The sequence below is a fragment of the Diaporthe batatas genome (assembly GCF_019321695.1).
Source record: "Diaporthe batatas strain CRI 302-4 chromosome Unknown Contig00009, whole genome shotgun sequence".
NCBI lineage: Eukaryota > Fungi > Ascomycota > Sordariomycetes > Diaporthales > Diaporthaceae > Diaporthe > Diaporthe batatas.
The window spans coordinates 1888691-1903450 of NW_025408556.1; the positions used below are offsets into that span (position 1 = coordinate 1888691).

At 55.9% G+C, this 14760-nt stretch overlaps 2 protein-coding genes across 2 annotated transcripts; both read right to left on the reverse strand.

Moving 5' to 3' along the window:
- Nucleotides 1-1234: 1234 nt before the first annotated feature.
- Nucleotides 1235-4174, reverse strand: KVR01_007882 (uncharacterized protein; the record flags this gene model as incomplete). The annotated part of the gene is made up of 6 exons (XM_044790314.1): nucleotides 1235-2557; nucleotides 2763-3097; nucleotides 3200-3521; nucleotides 3711-3895; nucleotides 3999-4085; nucleotides 4124-4174. 6 exons carry the CDS (start codon nucleotides 4172-4174, stop codon nucleotides 1252-1254), a joined length of 2286 nt encoding a protein of 761 aa, XP_044642860.1. The 3' UTR covers nucleotides 1235-1251.
- Nucleotides 4175-5903: 1729 nt separating this feature from the next.
- Nucleotides 5904-9620, reverse strand: KVR01_008194 (uncharacterized protein). The gene is made up of 2 exons (XM_044794030.1): nucleotides 9538-9620; nucleotides 5904-9387 (listed from the first exon to the last, which is right to left on the reverse strand). The coding sequence occupies exon 2, from the start codon at nucleotides 8722-8724 to the stop codon at nucleotides 7468-7470; it is 1257 nt and encodes a 418-aa protein (XP_044643172.1). The 5' UTR covers nucleotides 8725-9387; nucleotides 9538-9620; the 3' UTR covers nucleotides 5904-7467.
- Nucleotides 9621-14760: the final 5140 nt, after the last annotated feature.

The window sequence follows — 14760 nt, forward strand, 5'->3', positions numbered from 1 at the left end:
GTGTCTGATCCAAATGCCATTCCAGGCCGATGCGGGTAGTGGTCCTTAAGCTGTTTCGCTAGCCACTCGTACTAGAAGTGAGTTCGGTTGATCAGTCTGTAGTAAGTATCCAGGGCCAGTCAAAGGGCAGGGTGGTGTGTGTGCAATTTATACTTAGACTCCAACACTCCAAGTTGTGGTGTCCAGAGTAGTTGTGTTGGGGCTTAGTATTTCAATGGGTCATGCCACTAGTTAGTCCGACGTAACTTGTCCGCGAATAGACAGCCTTGGGTACTTCAGTACCTACCTAATTGGTTACCCCTCGTCTGCGCCTGGGTCATCGCTATGCATACATTGCAGCATAGTGATGATTTCCAGCCGTCTCCGTCATGGCCGCAGGGGGGAAAAAAAGGCACAGCGTTGCGTGGTCACTGACATTTACTTACTATGAAGTTGACACCTTCACTACCAGTGTCGTCAAACATACAATGTGTACTATGACATACCCTGAAAAGTGTAGGGTCTGGTGTTGTCGCAGTGAATTCTTTGTTGCTACCACGTCTGGATATCATTGAAATCGGTAAGTACTCACCTAAGGTATGAACTAAATGGAAGGACCTCTGACGGCCGTGGGAATCACGTCTCATATGGTGTAGGGCACCACAAGTACGTTGAGTCCGAGGTGAACGCTCTTATCCGGTGTAAGTCCAGCACGCAACTGCTCACTTCTCCTGACCCCTGGCAGCGCGTAGTGAAGCTACTGCACCACTTTGCCCCCCCAAAATCGTGTGAATCTGGGGTAGGAGGCGGAAAAGCCTCATTCACGGGCCTATTTGGTCTTGCAGATGTACCAGTGGTGAAATCGAACATGTGGTAGTCTGTCCCCCATCGCATGCTTGTCGTGGTTGTGTTGTTGCCAGCGGTGCCGTGGGTGGACAGGGAAACTGCATACGGGCGTGTGAGTTGACTATTGTACACGTCCTCTTTCCGGAGTAAAATGGTCGGTAAAAGAGCGTCTGCTGCTAGACGTGACGAGGATGGCATGGATGGAGTGCTCGTCTGTTGCTGTGTGCTCTTGGTGGCCCGCTCGAGCGGGTCACGGTGTGCTCCGTTGATAATCGTGGGTGTTTGGTGCTCAACTTTTAATACCCATTCACTAAACTCATCTCTGGCTGCCGCCTTTTGAACGCACATTATCCAATTCCAGCTTTCCATATCATTCTAACATCCACCATCTTCTTTCATCGGGATTTGAGGTGCTCTATGTTGAGCTCAGTCCTCCCCTGTCGTGAATTCATCGAACATGGCAAGCTCGTCGAATGCCCGGGCTAGGACGTCCAAGGAGGCAGCACTCGGGTTCACAGACGCCTCGTTGAGGTCGATGACGAAGCTGTTGCCGCCACGCCGCCAGCCGGGCAGGTTCGCGGGCCCGCTGATGTCGAGTCCGGCTCTGTCGGCTCCGAGGCCATCGAAAGACCCCCAAAGCACCCTCCCTGCAGCCTCCAAGCCCTCGCGCTTAGAGGCCCCGCCGCCCCCAGCGCCGTCCATACCGCCTTCCTCTCCCTCCTCGCCTTGTTCATCACCACCGTACAATGTCGCCGGTTGGGTCGCCCCGCTGACATTGACACTGCTTCCCGTTGCGCTGCGGGGGCCAAGATGGGCGCGGCGGTGGCGACTTGATACTTTGACGTCGGCCTTGAGCTGGTCCATGATGGCACGGCCCTCGACGGCGGGGATGGAGCCCTTGAGGATGGCCATGCTCAGGATACCCTGTACGATTCCGGTCGCTATGCCGAACTGCGGTGCCAGGGCGCGGAGGGCGTCGATACAGGCCGTGAACCACTTGCGGCGGTTAGCGGCCTCCTCGGACTCGTCCATCTCCTCATCTGCAAGGTCCTCGCCGTCCAGGTTCCCCGGCGTCGTGCTCGTCACGCTCGTCACGCCCTCCACATGTTCCTCATGATGGCCGGCAGCGCCAACCGGGCGCGGGGCCGGCCCACCCTGCAGGGGCAGGCACGCGTTAGCGACGTACAACAGCGCATTTTGCCACAGCATGGTGGAGGTGGCGCAGGCGTACTTGGACCGGAATATCAGGATGAGGTGTTTTAGTTGGTTCACCGAGGCGTCGCACACGCCCTCCGGGGTGGGATTGTCGGCGGCCAAGCCACCAAGCTCAAACGGCGCCTGGAGCCGCTGGAAGGGGAACGGCCGGAACAGGTCCAGGACGGCGGTGTGGAAGAATATGTGGACGATGGCGGCGTGGTGAGGCATGTCGTCGCCACGGGCCAGGCACACGGGTAGTCCATCGGCCCAGCCCAGCAGCCTCCTGTACAGACCCTGTGCGAAGCTGAACGAGGCGCGGATCGACGAGGCCACGCCGTCGCCGCTGTCGTAGTATTCATGCAGCATTTCGTTGACCAATGGTACCAGGCCGCACAGCTCCGTAAAGCTCTGGCCCATGTAAGCTGGGAGTTCGAAAGGCTCCGTTTCGCCGTCGGACCGGACGATGCCTGTGCCTGGGATTGGCAGCCACGGGGGAATGCGGATATAGGTGGTCTGGTAGTTCATTCCGAGGAGCCTGCCAAGGTGAAGATAGAAGTTAGCAGTCAGGCACTGGTAAAGGTTGAGTCTCGCCGCTGGCTGGCAGGTTGTCTTCCAAGGCCGGCCGATCGCGAGGGGAATCATCTCCACTGGATCAGATGTTTCGGCACCCTCCAGACATTTGGAGAGGGAAAAATGAAGCGAAATTGGCCGGATCATCAAGGATGGGACCAACAACTTACGTAGCTCTGCAAAATGTGCCCCATGCCGTGTGTGACGCGGCTTTCACATAGTCTATATGGTCATCGAGCCAATTACGGGCCGACGCCTTCTTGTCTACCGCCAAAAGACCATTCTGGTGTGCCAGTTCGATGCCCTCGGCCAGATATTTCATCGCCAGCCCATTTCGGCCATTACAGGTTGCGGCGAGACTGAGCAACTGTGTCGCGGCTATGTTGGGGATGGCGAATTGATACTGCGGATTGCTGGTACTCTCCTGCTCGTGCAGTTGTTGGGCTTCGTTGAAGAAGGCATGGCTCAGTGCTGCTGTGGTAGGATCGATGCACGAGTAACCTTGCTGTCATTAGAAATCGACACTGTTAGTCTTGCCAGAGCCTATGCTTCGGGGGGAGGGGCATATGGACACGTTAGAGACGGAGTATTCTTCCTGTCTACGTACACATGCAAAGCAAAGAACCGCGGAGAGGAGCAGGGGGCAGCAAAACTCGGTCCTGAGTGTCACAAGATCACCAAGGAACAAGTCTGCATCGAACAACCCTAGAATCGGATGGTCAACAGTCAGGTAGAACGAGATGAGCTGTGCGCTTAGCTCGTTTGATATGGGGACCTGGGTCCAGTTGATGATCTCGATGTCTTCCAGCCGCTGGTCGCAGAGAAGAGAATGCCGCTCCCGGGAGTCTCTTGGGTCGGGATATGGGCCTTGCCGGGCAGCTGGTTTTGTGGGGGACGATTGGGGGGACGAGGGTCGCCGTGAAGACAGCCTGAGACAAGAAACCCCGTAGTCAGCCAGCTGCAGCTGTACCTGTGGAGCGGAGATGTTGCTCCGTAGTGGTGGTCCTATCAGCGCTGCTGGGAACGGGTCTGGGCCTGGCTGGCTTGTCACCTGCCCATGTGTCCAGCCCCGTGGGGTCACCTCGGATAACGGTCGGGGTGGTGATCAAAAGACATACCTGCTGGAGCCGGCGCCTGTCTCAGCTGCCTGCTTGCGATACGGAAGTGTTTTCAAATGGGACACTTGTATCTCCGGGGAGTCATGAGCTGCAACGACTGGGTACATGATGGGATGGCGGTGCATCAGCTCGAACTCAACGCTCGTCCGAGAGGGCAGAGGAATGTTTCGAGTGGTGACAAGATCCTAAAGAGACACCGTGACCAACATTAGAGGCCCGCTTCGGGAAGCAAGGACTAGACCCAGTGGCCCAGAGTAGATGGGCCTGGGCTGTGGCTGCCGAGCTTACTTCTTTGACTCGAGTCTCGGACCGTACCTGGAGGAGCAGCGCCACGGCCTCGTCCTCAGGCAGCGTCTTGAGCCGGTGGAGGAGGCCCTCGCCGCCTTCCCCGCCGCCACCCCCTCCAGAGGAGCCTCGTGCTGCTGGCGCAGCAGTTCCAGCTCGGCCCGCTCGTTGGCCGTCATATCTATTCGAGAACCGTAGATGCAGTCGGTACCACGACGGGTACACGGTGAGCATGTTGGCTTCGTGCCATCACACTGCAGGAGTGTGTATTCAAAGTCAGAAATGTTTTGGGGTCCAGCGGAGGCAAGATGTGTCGCATCATGCCCAGCAGATACTTGGGGGGTTCGGGCAGAGTTGGAGGGTATGGGGGTCAGAACTGAGGAGAAGACACTGGCCGACGAGCATTGAGAGTGCCCTATTCGGAGTAACAGCAGTCGGACAGGTTCCTTTCAACGCAGCCCCTCAAGTCCAAGAGAGACGAGGCTGCCTTTGCCATCCTTCCAACCAGCCACGCACCATTGACGACATAACTTTGAACAGCCACATCTCACCCACACGCAGCCCGGCAAATCTATGCGATTCAGGAGTTATACCAGTCGCAGATGGAGAGGTCCAGAGGCACACGCACGGCTGGCCGAGCTGCGGGGCTTACAGACCAGGCATTAGCAGATGAGAGGGCAGTGTTCTTCGGGCAACACATCGTCCCATGGCATCTGCACGGCAATGTGCGCATGTATAGAGACATGTATACACCAAGGTAGCTAGTGTAGCATGGCTGGGAAATACTGAACCCCACCCCGCTGTGTCAAGACCATGATGTCGAGCAATCACGCCAAAGATACCCGACTGGAGTGACGAACTGGACTGGCTGGCTGGCTGGCCCGGCTGTCTGGTTGGCTGACCACCAGGCTGCACAGGGACCGCCAACATCTGGAATAGCGTTGGCCTCCCAGTACCTAGACCGGAGAGGAGGGCACTCTTTCAGAAGTACGTGTATAGACATTGGAAGATATTTATTACCATTCCGAGGCCTGCCCCGTCGCATGTCAGGTCCCGCAACGAGGCCCACAGCACGACATCGGAAGGGTTTCCGCGAATCAGGCCCAGGGAGCAACGAGAAAAAATGACATATGAAAGCCTTACTGCGGATTTCTTGGATCGACACGCATCGCACGCAAATCGACCCCCCCTCTTCCGCCTCTTCGGAGGTAGCTCCCCCCCAATGGAGGACGGATGTGCGTCCTCTGCCTCCCTGAGTCCCTCCTCACTATTGTGGGCGGGAAGAAGGCGCCTGTACTTCTTTTCCACTGGTAATACCGAAGATGACATTGCGTCGTTGCTGGGTTTGATGGGCTGTAAGCGATCCAAGCCCGAAGTGATGTCGAATGTCTTGCTACCTATACTGGAATCGATTCTCCTAATCTTCTGACCGGCGTCAACACCTCCTAACTTCGTCAACTCAGCTCAACTCACGACACCGGGTCGCACTCTTTACCCTTTCCCCTATCTGGCCGCGTGTGCCGGGTCGGGGTTGGGCCTTCAGAAGCTAAACAAGTACAGTTCCGATCGCTGCCCTGATGCCAGCTCTACCAGTGAGTGTTGGCCGTGAGGTTTGTCTGCACCTGGATTGCGTATTGCAGACGCAGGCGATTCTTGATAGATGCGTCGGATGATGGTGGTGAATGCTGCGTGTGCTCGTTACACGCAGACTGCCAGGATGTACTTTGAAGAGTCTAGGCGGCCTGCGAACAAGCTGAAACTGATGTTATTTCCCCCCCCTCTCCTCCCAATCACGTAAGCACATGTCCAGCCAATCGTAGTAAGTGCCTCTCACCCGTCACTATTACTGCACGTTTCCGTCACGAATGACCTTCGGCGAAGGAATTCGCCACTGTTGAGGCGTCCTGCGCAAGACGAAGGCAGCAAATCATGGCAGTGCTGGTGATATGGGATTGATTTTGGTTGTCCTGATGTTCGAAAGCCTTCAGGCTGGGAAGTTTTGGTCCGACAATTGTACGTGATCGCCTACACCACCACAGCGCACCCGTGCAACCACGCATCCAACAACAACCTTGGAATCACCTGGGCATGACCGGTGAACAACCATTCACACAGGAGACCTAGGCACTGGGTGCCTCCTGCTTGTGCTTGTACCCCTCCGAGACGCCCGATGGGACCCACATCGTACCTGAGCATGGACTTTAGCGATGATCTCGATGTCTAGGATCCGCAGCAACTCGAACACGCACCGGCATCCCGAGGGCGCGTGATTTTTCCGTAACGTGGCCCACTTACGAATTCAGACGATAGAACTTGGTCTACAAATAGCCGGACGCTTCCTCCTTCTCGCTACGTCGATACGCGAAAGAAAGAGCCTTCGCCCTTCTTGCGGCCCAAGCCTCGCTTTACCGGACAGCTCCGACACGAAAGGAGACCTCGGAATCTGGACAGAACACAGCAATCATACGAGAAACAATAAGTGTTTTCAGAGTAACCAAAGTGCAGACTTGGCCCTGACGCACACGTCAGTTTGGGCTCGGTAGCCGACCAGCCGCCTGCCTGTTCAACAAGTCTGGAGTCTTCGTGAACGCTACCTCGCTGTTGTCCTGACGCCTACCCTGAACCCCGACCACCAAAACAGATTTTATTAAGGATCAGACCACGACCAAGCAAGCGTGGTTGGATCCTTCGCCAGATTAAAACAGTTCGTCATTTCCAGTCACCGATTCCAGCCGTCCGTCCCCAAATCCGACCCGAAAGCTCTGGATCACGACTTGCTCCCCAAGGCCAACATCAGAGTCGAAGAAGATAGGAAAGGAAAGGTTAGTTATATGGGAGGGAGAAGAATACGAGCAAGTGATGAGAGACATGCAGGGTTGTGGGAACAGCTACTAGAGGGGGTGAGCAATACAACCTTGGAATCAACTACCAGATCCCACCGGGTTCTCATAGGGTATCAAAGTCGTTCAGCGCATCCTCCATGCCCATTAATCGATCATTCTGGGCCAAGGTGCGAAACTCCCCTCTTGAATAAAAGAGACCTCACATACCTGCCATCGACACTCCCGCTTCGTCAAGAGAGAAATAAAAGAAAGAGAGAAAGTGTGCTCACGAAAATAGAGAGATGTGAAATTTGCCGAATCCCTCCCTCTTGCCACGTTCAAAATGCACACGTAAGTGTACACATTGTCAGCCTGAGGCCAAAACGGCGTTGGTGGTGCAAGGAAAGACTGCGTTGGTCAGAATCCTTTCGTCTCTCGCCTCGGCTCGTCCCTTCGGAGACCTCGAACACAACAAGGAGACGAAGAACCGGGTTCGAGATGGCTGGGTCGACTGAGGCGAATCGTGGCGTCTGCAAATGGCTCCTAAACCGTACTACCTAGCTGATAATGGCGAGGTACTGCGTGTGGTTGCGGCTGTGGCCCCGTGGCCGGTGCCGCTGGTGTTGCTTCTGCTCTCTATGTTGTTGTTGTCATTGTCGTTGGTGTTGAGCCGTTGCTACGCCTTGACCGACCCTGCGGGCCTGGTTCATGAGGTACTGCTGGATGAGAGCGTCGTCGCAGTTCCCGTGGGCGAGCAGCTCGGTCTTGAGCCCCAGCACCTCGTCCTGCAGGCTCCTCGCCGTCGCCGACAGCTCCCTGTGCTCTGACCTCTTGGCGAGCTCCGTGGACTCGAGCTCCGCTACCGCCTTCTTCGTCTTGGCCCGGCATTTGTTGGCGGCATCGCGGTTCCGATGCCTCGCCGTCGGCTCTGCAGGTTTCGCCTCAGCTTGGCCCTTGGCTTGTGATGCGGGCTCGGCCTGCCTTTGTTTGGTCGTCTGCCGGGTGCGAGCCAGCGGTTTTTCTTTCCTCTTATCGGTTCCCGGTGTTCGGTGATCCAAGGGGGGTCGGACGTTCTGGGTGGCTGGTTGGCTGGAGGTGGCCGTATTGGTGTTCCCCGGAGAAGGCGTCGTGACCGGGGAAACAGTGCCGGCGTCGTGGTCTGTGGTACCTGTAGTGATCTTCTTTATCGTCTGACCCTGGAGATATCCCCACTGCCGCGTTGCTTGTCCCGCGTACGCGTCCGCGCCTGTTCGCGGTCCTCCAGGGGGGAGCTTCCCTTCTTGTGGGCTCAATGCTTGATCAGGAACCGGTTTGAATCGCGCGTCGAGCCTGGTCTGGTCGAGAATGGGGACCCTCGAAGTCGTGAGGGACGAGCAACTGCTATCTCGTGAGTAATTTAGTCCAGCGCCACTCACTGGCGACGACGTATAGTGACTGCTTTGACTGGGCAGTGGTGACATCTGTCCCATCGGCGGTGTCTGGGGACACTCAAGCCAGCCTTGGTAGCCATGTGTTAGCTGAAGACCAACGGCGTGGTGAGACACCGTATCGGCCACCGCCGGTTGTTCCACAGAAGTATACTCGAACGCGGGGTCGGCCATGGCTAATGTATCGCCCATGGTGGTGTCTGTGCGGGCTGGATATGGCGGAGCCCCAAAGTTCCACGCAGTCTGACGCTGGAGGGATTCCCCTCCGCCTCGGGCTGCTCCCAGGGAGAGTGGAGGGTATGGCATGTGGACGTCGAACATGGCATAGTCCCAGCCAGACGGGTAGGCGATGTCACCCTCGTTGGTTGCCGTTCCCGCTGCGCTGCAGTCCAGGCCGCTGGTATCGTAGAAGTCGGCGTAAATCGGATAAGGCGCGCCGTTGCTTGTCGCCGGAGGTTCATCACCTTGTGGTCCCGTCATGGTTGCTGGTCTACCCAGATCAGATGGGGCGGCGGACCATTGAGGCTGAGGGGTCTTATCCGCTGCTGACGTCTTGCATGACACAGAGGAAATCGAGGACAGAGGATCCTGCGAGGAATGCAGGTCAGAGCGGGCTGTCAACTCTCGTGAAGACAGCCCGCCGCGTTTTTCGTGGCGCGTCTTGTCGTTGGAGCGGGCGGTCGGACTCGTTGCGAGTGGTCGTCGGCACTAGCCAAGGTCGTCTGGCCCTTGAAAGTGTATAGCAGGGCCCTGGTGTAGTGTGTTGGTTCCGATGCATGCATGAGTCGTCACGCTATCTCCAAGACTGTATATTGTCGCGTTGAAATGTATATGTCAGTGTTTGAGGCGAGGTGTTGCGTCGGTTATTTCCAGTTCTCATAACCTAGTGCTTGTGACTGCGGCTATTCAACATGCGAATGTCGTCTTCCAAGGTTCGTGTGGTTGTTTTAGCACAAACAGTTTAGGGTGGAGCAGTTGCTTTATGGTTCTAGCTCATCCGCAGGGGTGCCAAGGTGGCTCCGACCGTTCCAAGGAAAGATCTTCCAAGTTAAACCGGCGGGAATGTACAGTTGAATGTCCCAGTCTGCACATTGCAAGTGGCGAGCATATACCTATTGAGTAGGTATGACCGATACCATCGCCCTGTGCAGGATCTTAGCAAAGCGAGACCGCAAGGGACCAGACCCAGACAAGGACAGGGCCTATTGGAGCACATCCAAGGGGTTCAGTCGTCGCAACACTTCCGCATGTGACCAAGCATATTGACGATGTACGGCGGGCAACGCAGCGTACCTTGCTAACAGCCCAGGCCGTCGACCATTTGCTCAACAGCCAACCAGGCCTCACGGATTCCGAGTTCCGACTTTTGTTCTGGCCAAACTTGTTCGGTCACTCGGAAAAGTACACACCTGGGCAGTTTCTGCGTGGCAGCCACGATGTATCATGATGTAGGCATAGATGGGTTCTAGAACGCTGTTTGGGGGTGACTAGCCACTGGCGTCGTCACCAGGCGCTAGTAACCAGTGGATGACAAAAGGAAAGGAACTGACGCAGTTCGAGCACATCTCCACGGCGGAACATGTGTACTAGGAGGGAGCTGTTCTTCGTAGGCTGTAGTGGCGGAGGGGCTGGAGGCGGGCAAATACGCCGAGGTGGGCTGCAATTGTAACTGCTAGTGACCAGCGCCGAGCGGGGGCGTAGGGCAAGGGATGGCTGAATTGGAAGATGCTTGATGGGAAACAGCTTTCCCATGCATAGGGTGCTGGTGGTGGACTACCACGGCTTTGAGTGGTGGAGTTGCGAACAATATCAACCGGTTTTTGGACACGAGTGCTCGTATCATGGTTGACATCAGGATGAGTGACATATGGGATCCAGCTGTCACTGGGGGAGAAGGGGGGAGTGACGACATCTGGAGACTTGGTCCTTGGGTTGATCGTCTCAAGTGCTCAAATGCTGGGCATGACCTGCCAAGTGCATGTTAAGGCGGTTTCTGGGGTCCACAGTCCATACACACACCCAGCAGCCCGCAATCGCTGGAATCACAGCAGGGTGACAGCGCTGATACAACATCGACCGTGGGTCTCTGTTGCCCTTCAGGATGTTCCTGATCAATGTAGATGAACCAACATGCAGGAGCCGAGCCGTCCGACATCTCGAGTCAACCGGGCTGGCGGGCGGTGCCGAATGGCCGGCACCTAGTCACTGTCCGGCGATGGAGTGACTGTCGGAAAAGGGGTATGTTCCGGCCGTTCCTCCAGAAGCCCAAGACTCGGCGCACCATGAGGAGGCGGGATGTCGTTCTAGGGACCCAGCCGTCACTGAAAGGCATGGAAGACGGCTTGCTGGTCTGATGAGGCTGAGTGAGACGGTGGCAATCCCAAGCCCCTTGCCCAGGGGACAGAGGGAGGAGGCTCGACGACTGTTACCGCCACTGCACTCATGGAGGCAGCAGAGGGTATGATAAGGATTGTAGATGATACTTTGATGTGGGGGAGGGGGTCGTCCCACTACGAAGCGAGAGACCGCAGCCGCATCATTAGTACTGATTGGTTGCCGGTACCGGTTCCGGAATGAATCTTGATTGGGCAAAGTGGGCGTCCTATTATTGCCCGCCTAGACCTGGAGAGTTGCATCAGCCACTGAACAACCACAACGAGGTGGTTTCACCCAGTTATTCCCGTAGACATGGACCGTAGTTGGCTGTCAGGGCTGTCTGCTAGCGTCCACCACCATCCACAAACATTTGAAGGTGACCTTGCGCGACCTACGGAGTACCCGGTCGACACAGAACATCCCTGAAGAACCAATCACAATTATCGGAATAGGTGCCGGAAAATGAGCCAATGAAAAGCTACACTGTGCTCCGGCTCTGCTTTAGATTCTCCCACCAGACCGAGATCCAGGGCCCCGAGGACCCGCTTGGCTGATCAACGGCAAAAACACAAGATCTCGATCTATACACAGGAGTGTAGATGAGGGAGCGGCACAGCCGCACAGGAAGAGAGAGCCTGAGGGGTGGGAGCAAATGCCCAGCAGACCCACCCTGCAAGAATCAAGTCGCCTCTCGACCAAAATGGAATTATTGAATGTGTCCTGCTCTTTGCCTCTACTACGTCGTGTGCGGCACAGTAGGCCAACTAGACTGGGCGTCCACGGACAACGAGACCAACCTTGGAATGCGCCCAATTCCCGCTTGATAACCCCCTCGCACGGGAATAGCAACTCAAGGGCACGGTTCGGCTTCAGGGGCAGTACAGTTGAAGGTGCCTCCGCTGTCTTCTCCTGATATTAGCCGTACGTTTTCCATATCAGATTCATGCCCAGGCGGATCCAACAGGTTCACTTGAGAAATACCGCTCGGCATCCAGGCACGGTTCCCACCTGCTGAAACCTGGGTAGCAAGTTCTAAGTTAGGAGCCCGCAGTATCTGCCGATATCCCGTAAGGTTTGCGCGGCTGTGATGTAATTTACATTGATAACCGAGTGAGTGACACTGGCGGCCTGATCCTTTGGGATCCCTCGGCCTGGCCAACACCCCGGCCAGTCAGTCCTTCGGTAATTGTGGCGACCATGAGCGGACTGCAATGTTTCCCAGGCACAAGGGTGCTGGCTTCACCAAATCTGGTCGGGTCCCTTTACGTCCTCACACGACACGAACAGGCCGTGTGATGGAATCTTTTGCAACTAATCTATTTAGATATGGGTCAATAATCTGCTGGTATCGCTTCTGAGATAATATTCTTTTTCTCACTGTTCAGTGAGCTGGTAAAGAAGGCCCCGCGGTGCACGTGAACATCCTCAATGTTCGGTTGGTGCGGGTGCTTCTTCAGCGAGAACAGGTGCATGACATGGCTTCAAGAGGACGCTTGACTTTCTGAAATGCTTCGATGAAGCAACAGGCCGTCTGTTTGAGCTAAAAGTTCATTTACGTCCTCAGAGTGCTAGCAAGGTTTCCAAGGTTGCGGCAATGCCGGGGCATCTCTAAGAATTCCGCCTGGCAGTCCGCTCTCCGTAATTTCATAGATCCTTTGTCCCTCGGCCTAGCCCACAGCCTGAGAGTCTCGCTACTGCTGCGGTCCACAGGCAGATTAGTTCCAAGGTTGTGGGGCCTGGGAGGAGGTGCCCGCTCGAGATCTGCGAGGGTAGCACGAGACGGGCCACCTGTTTGATAATTCCGTCCCGTCTGCCGCTCGACTCATTGGGCCATCGAGCTCTCTCGCGACTTGGTTTGGCTTGACTCAATACTCGTCTCCGATCGATCAACAGGAAGAACCTGCCATCCCCCACGGAGAAGTGAAAGAGGGCTGGCTCCACCCTACGATTCGGCCGAGTCGTCTACCTCGAGTGCTAGGACATGACCCTGGACACAAGACTCTGAAATTTTCTGCACGATGGGGTGTGCAAGGTTTCGTGTTGTTCAGTGTGTTAGCTTTACCTTCTTTAACATTGTCGTTGTAATTCTTCATGGGTGGCTTTGCCTATGTGGCCTATCCCGCGGCGCAATTGTTGCACAGAATGGCCGATTCGATCAAGATGACATTCATCCAAACGCAACACTGTCTAAAAAGGAGATAGTGATAGAAGACGAACATTGAACTCTGCCGAGCTCTGTCTTTCGCAGGTAGACGTCTCCCCGTGAGGCTCTGTGATTGGTTCGGCACAGCCTCCGAAGAAACCAGCCGCGCGTGTCTCGATTGCACCCAGGAACTCGATACCGGAACCGATGACACCGTGACCTGGACGTCCGTCACACGCGGCCACGGGGCAGTAGCGATATTATACAAGTTATCCGACACTGAAAAAAAGAAGAAGAAAAGAAAACAGTTTCGCCGCGAGATTGGGTCTCGACCCCGTGGGGACGTTTTCCAGGTTTTTGTTTGCTCTGGAATAATGCCTACGAAGACAAGTTTGCGACGCTGCTGGCGCTGGCAAAAGCGCGCTCGGGGACATGCTCACGGGGGACACCGTTCTATCAGGGTCTTGTTCCGGCTCACATTGCACTGAAGCCCTTCTGCCCCGAGCCCACTTGCTCCTGAGAGATGCCATGCAATTGGGCATCAACCCCGAGGCACGGAATCAGGCCTCTATCCTCCTCGCGCGCCAAGTAGGAAAAGTCTGCAATGACATCTGGAACTCACCGCCAGGAATTTCCAAGGACCAGAAATTAGTCGCACCTACATACGAGTAGTGCCCACGTCTGATAAGTCCAGTCCCGCGCCGGCAATGTTTGGGAAGGGCTGTGCCAGCAAGTTGTCCATTATCAATTTTTTATTTGGGCCTCACATCTGGTAAGAGACATCGACATTGGTTGTTGCTGTCAACTGGTCCTTTTTACCACCACCCAGCCCCCCCACACAGTACCGACCCACCCCCCCCCCCCCCGAAAAAAAAAAGAAAGGAGAAAAGAGGAAACCAAAAGGAAAGAATCATGACGCAGTGCGCATACACTAACACGACAGCATTGAAAGGGCAACAGAGCCCTTAGACACATTCAGTGTCGTGATGACGAGAAGAGGTTGTTGGAGGCTCATCACCCTCCCTGTGTGGGCATTTTCCTTCTATCCAACACCCACCCAAATACGTTGACCAGCCGAAGCCCCTCGTTACAGATGACCTAGGTGTCCGGTCTGGAGCTAGCTACGCGTCGTCTCAAAGTGTATCCCTTCACGATACAAAATCTGCCTCCCATGGCTGTTTATTCTTGCCCAGTGACACTTGGGATGATAACTTCAGCCGTCACAAGCATATCTGCTGCCTAGGCATGGCTTACTACTTGCTTGTCTTTTGCCCACCCCGAGGTTGATGAAGACCGAACAGCCCGGCGCGGCCATGGCCACAGCGTGCCCGCATTTGTTTTTACTCAAGTTGTTCCCGCTGCAAAACCGGACACCCTTGACTTTTGCCCCCCGGCGTCTTCCCACTTCGCCTTCCGGGCTCCGCCTTCCGGGCTCAACTCGAACTCGAACCAACTTCATCGACGGAATAACCACTTGGCCAACGAGCCCTCTCCGGCCCCGTCCGACGACCTCTGGCTCCAGCACCCTGGGTGGATAGCAGGGCGGGCCTCACACGTAATGGCTGGCTCCTCTCAGATCGGTACCTACTGTCAGGTGCCTGAACAGGCCAACCAACAGCGCAGTGCTTCGTCTCCCCGCGCATGCAAATTTTCAGGAGCAGTGACGGCCTCCATCAGCAAAGAATGACGACCCTGCTTATCGACTAGTATGACAGACACCGATCGAACAGCCCATCGCACTCCTTGGCCCCGGGACCATCCCTGGATCGCCGTTGATCGCCATGAGCCAGCCCTACCCGAACAAGCAATGAGAGGACTCCTCACACACCGGCCCTGAAAGCTTCCTGTCCCCGGCGCACCCACGCGGGGCTAACAGCACCAACTATGAGGCCCATGGCGTCGGTCAAAGACCTAGCCCCTCTGGCTCTCTGCTTGTTCCTGGCCGACTGACTTCCCCGACATCCTCTACTCAAACAATGCCGCCCCGGAGAGCCTTG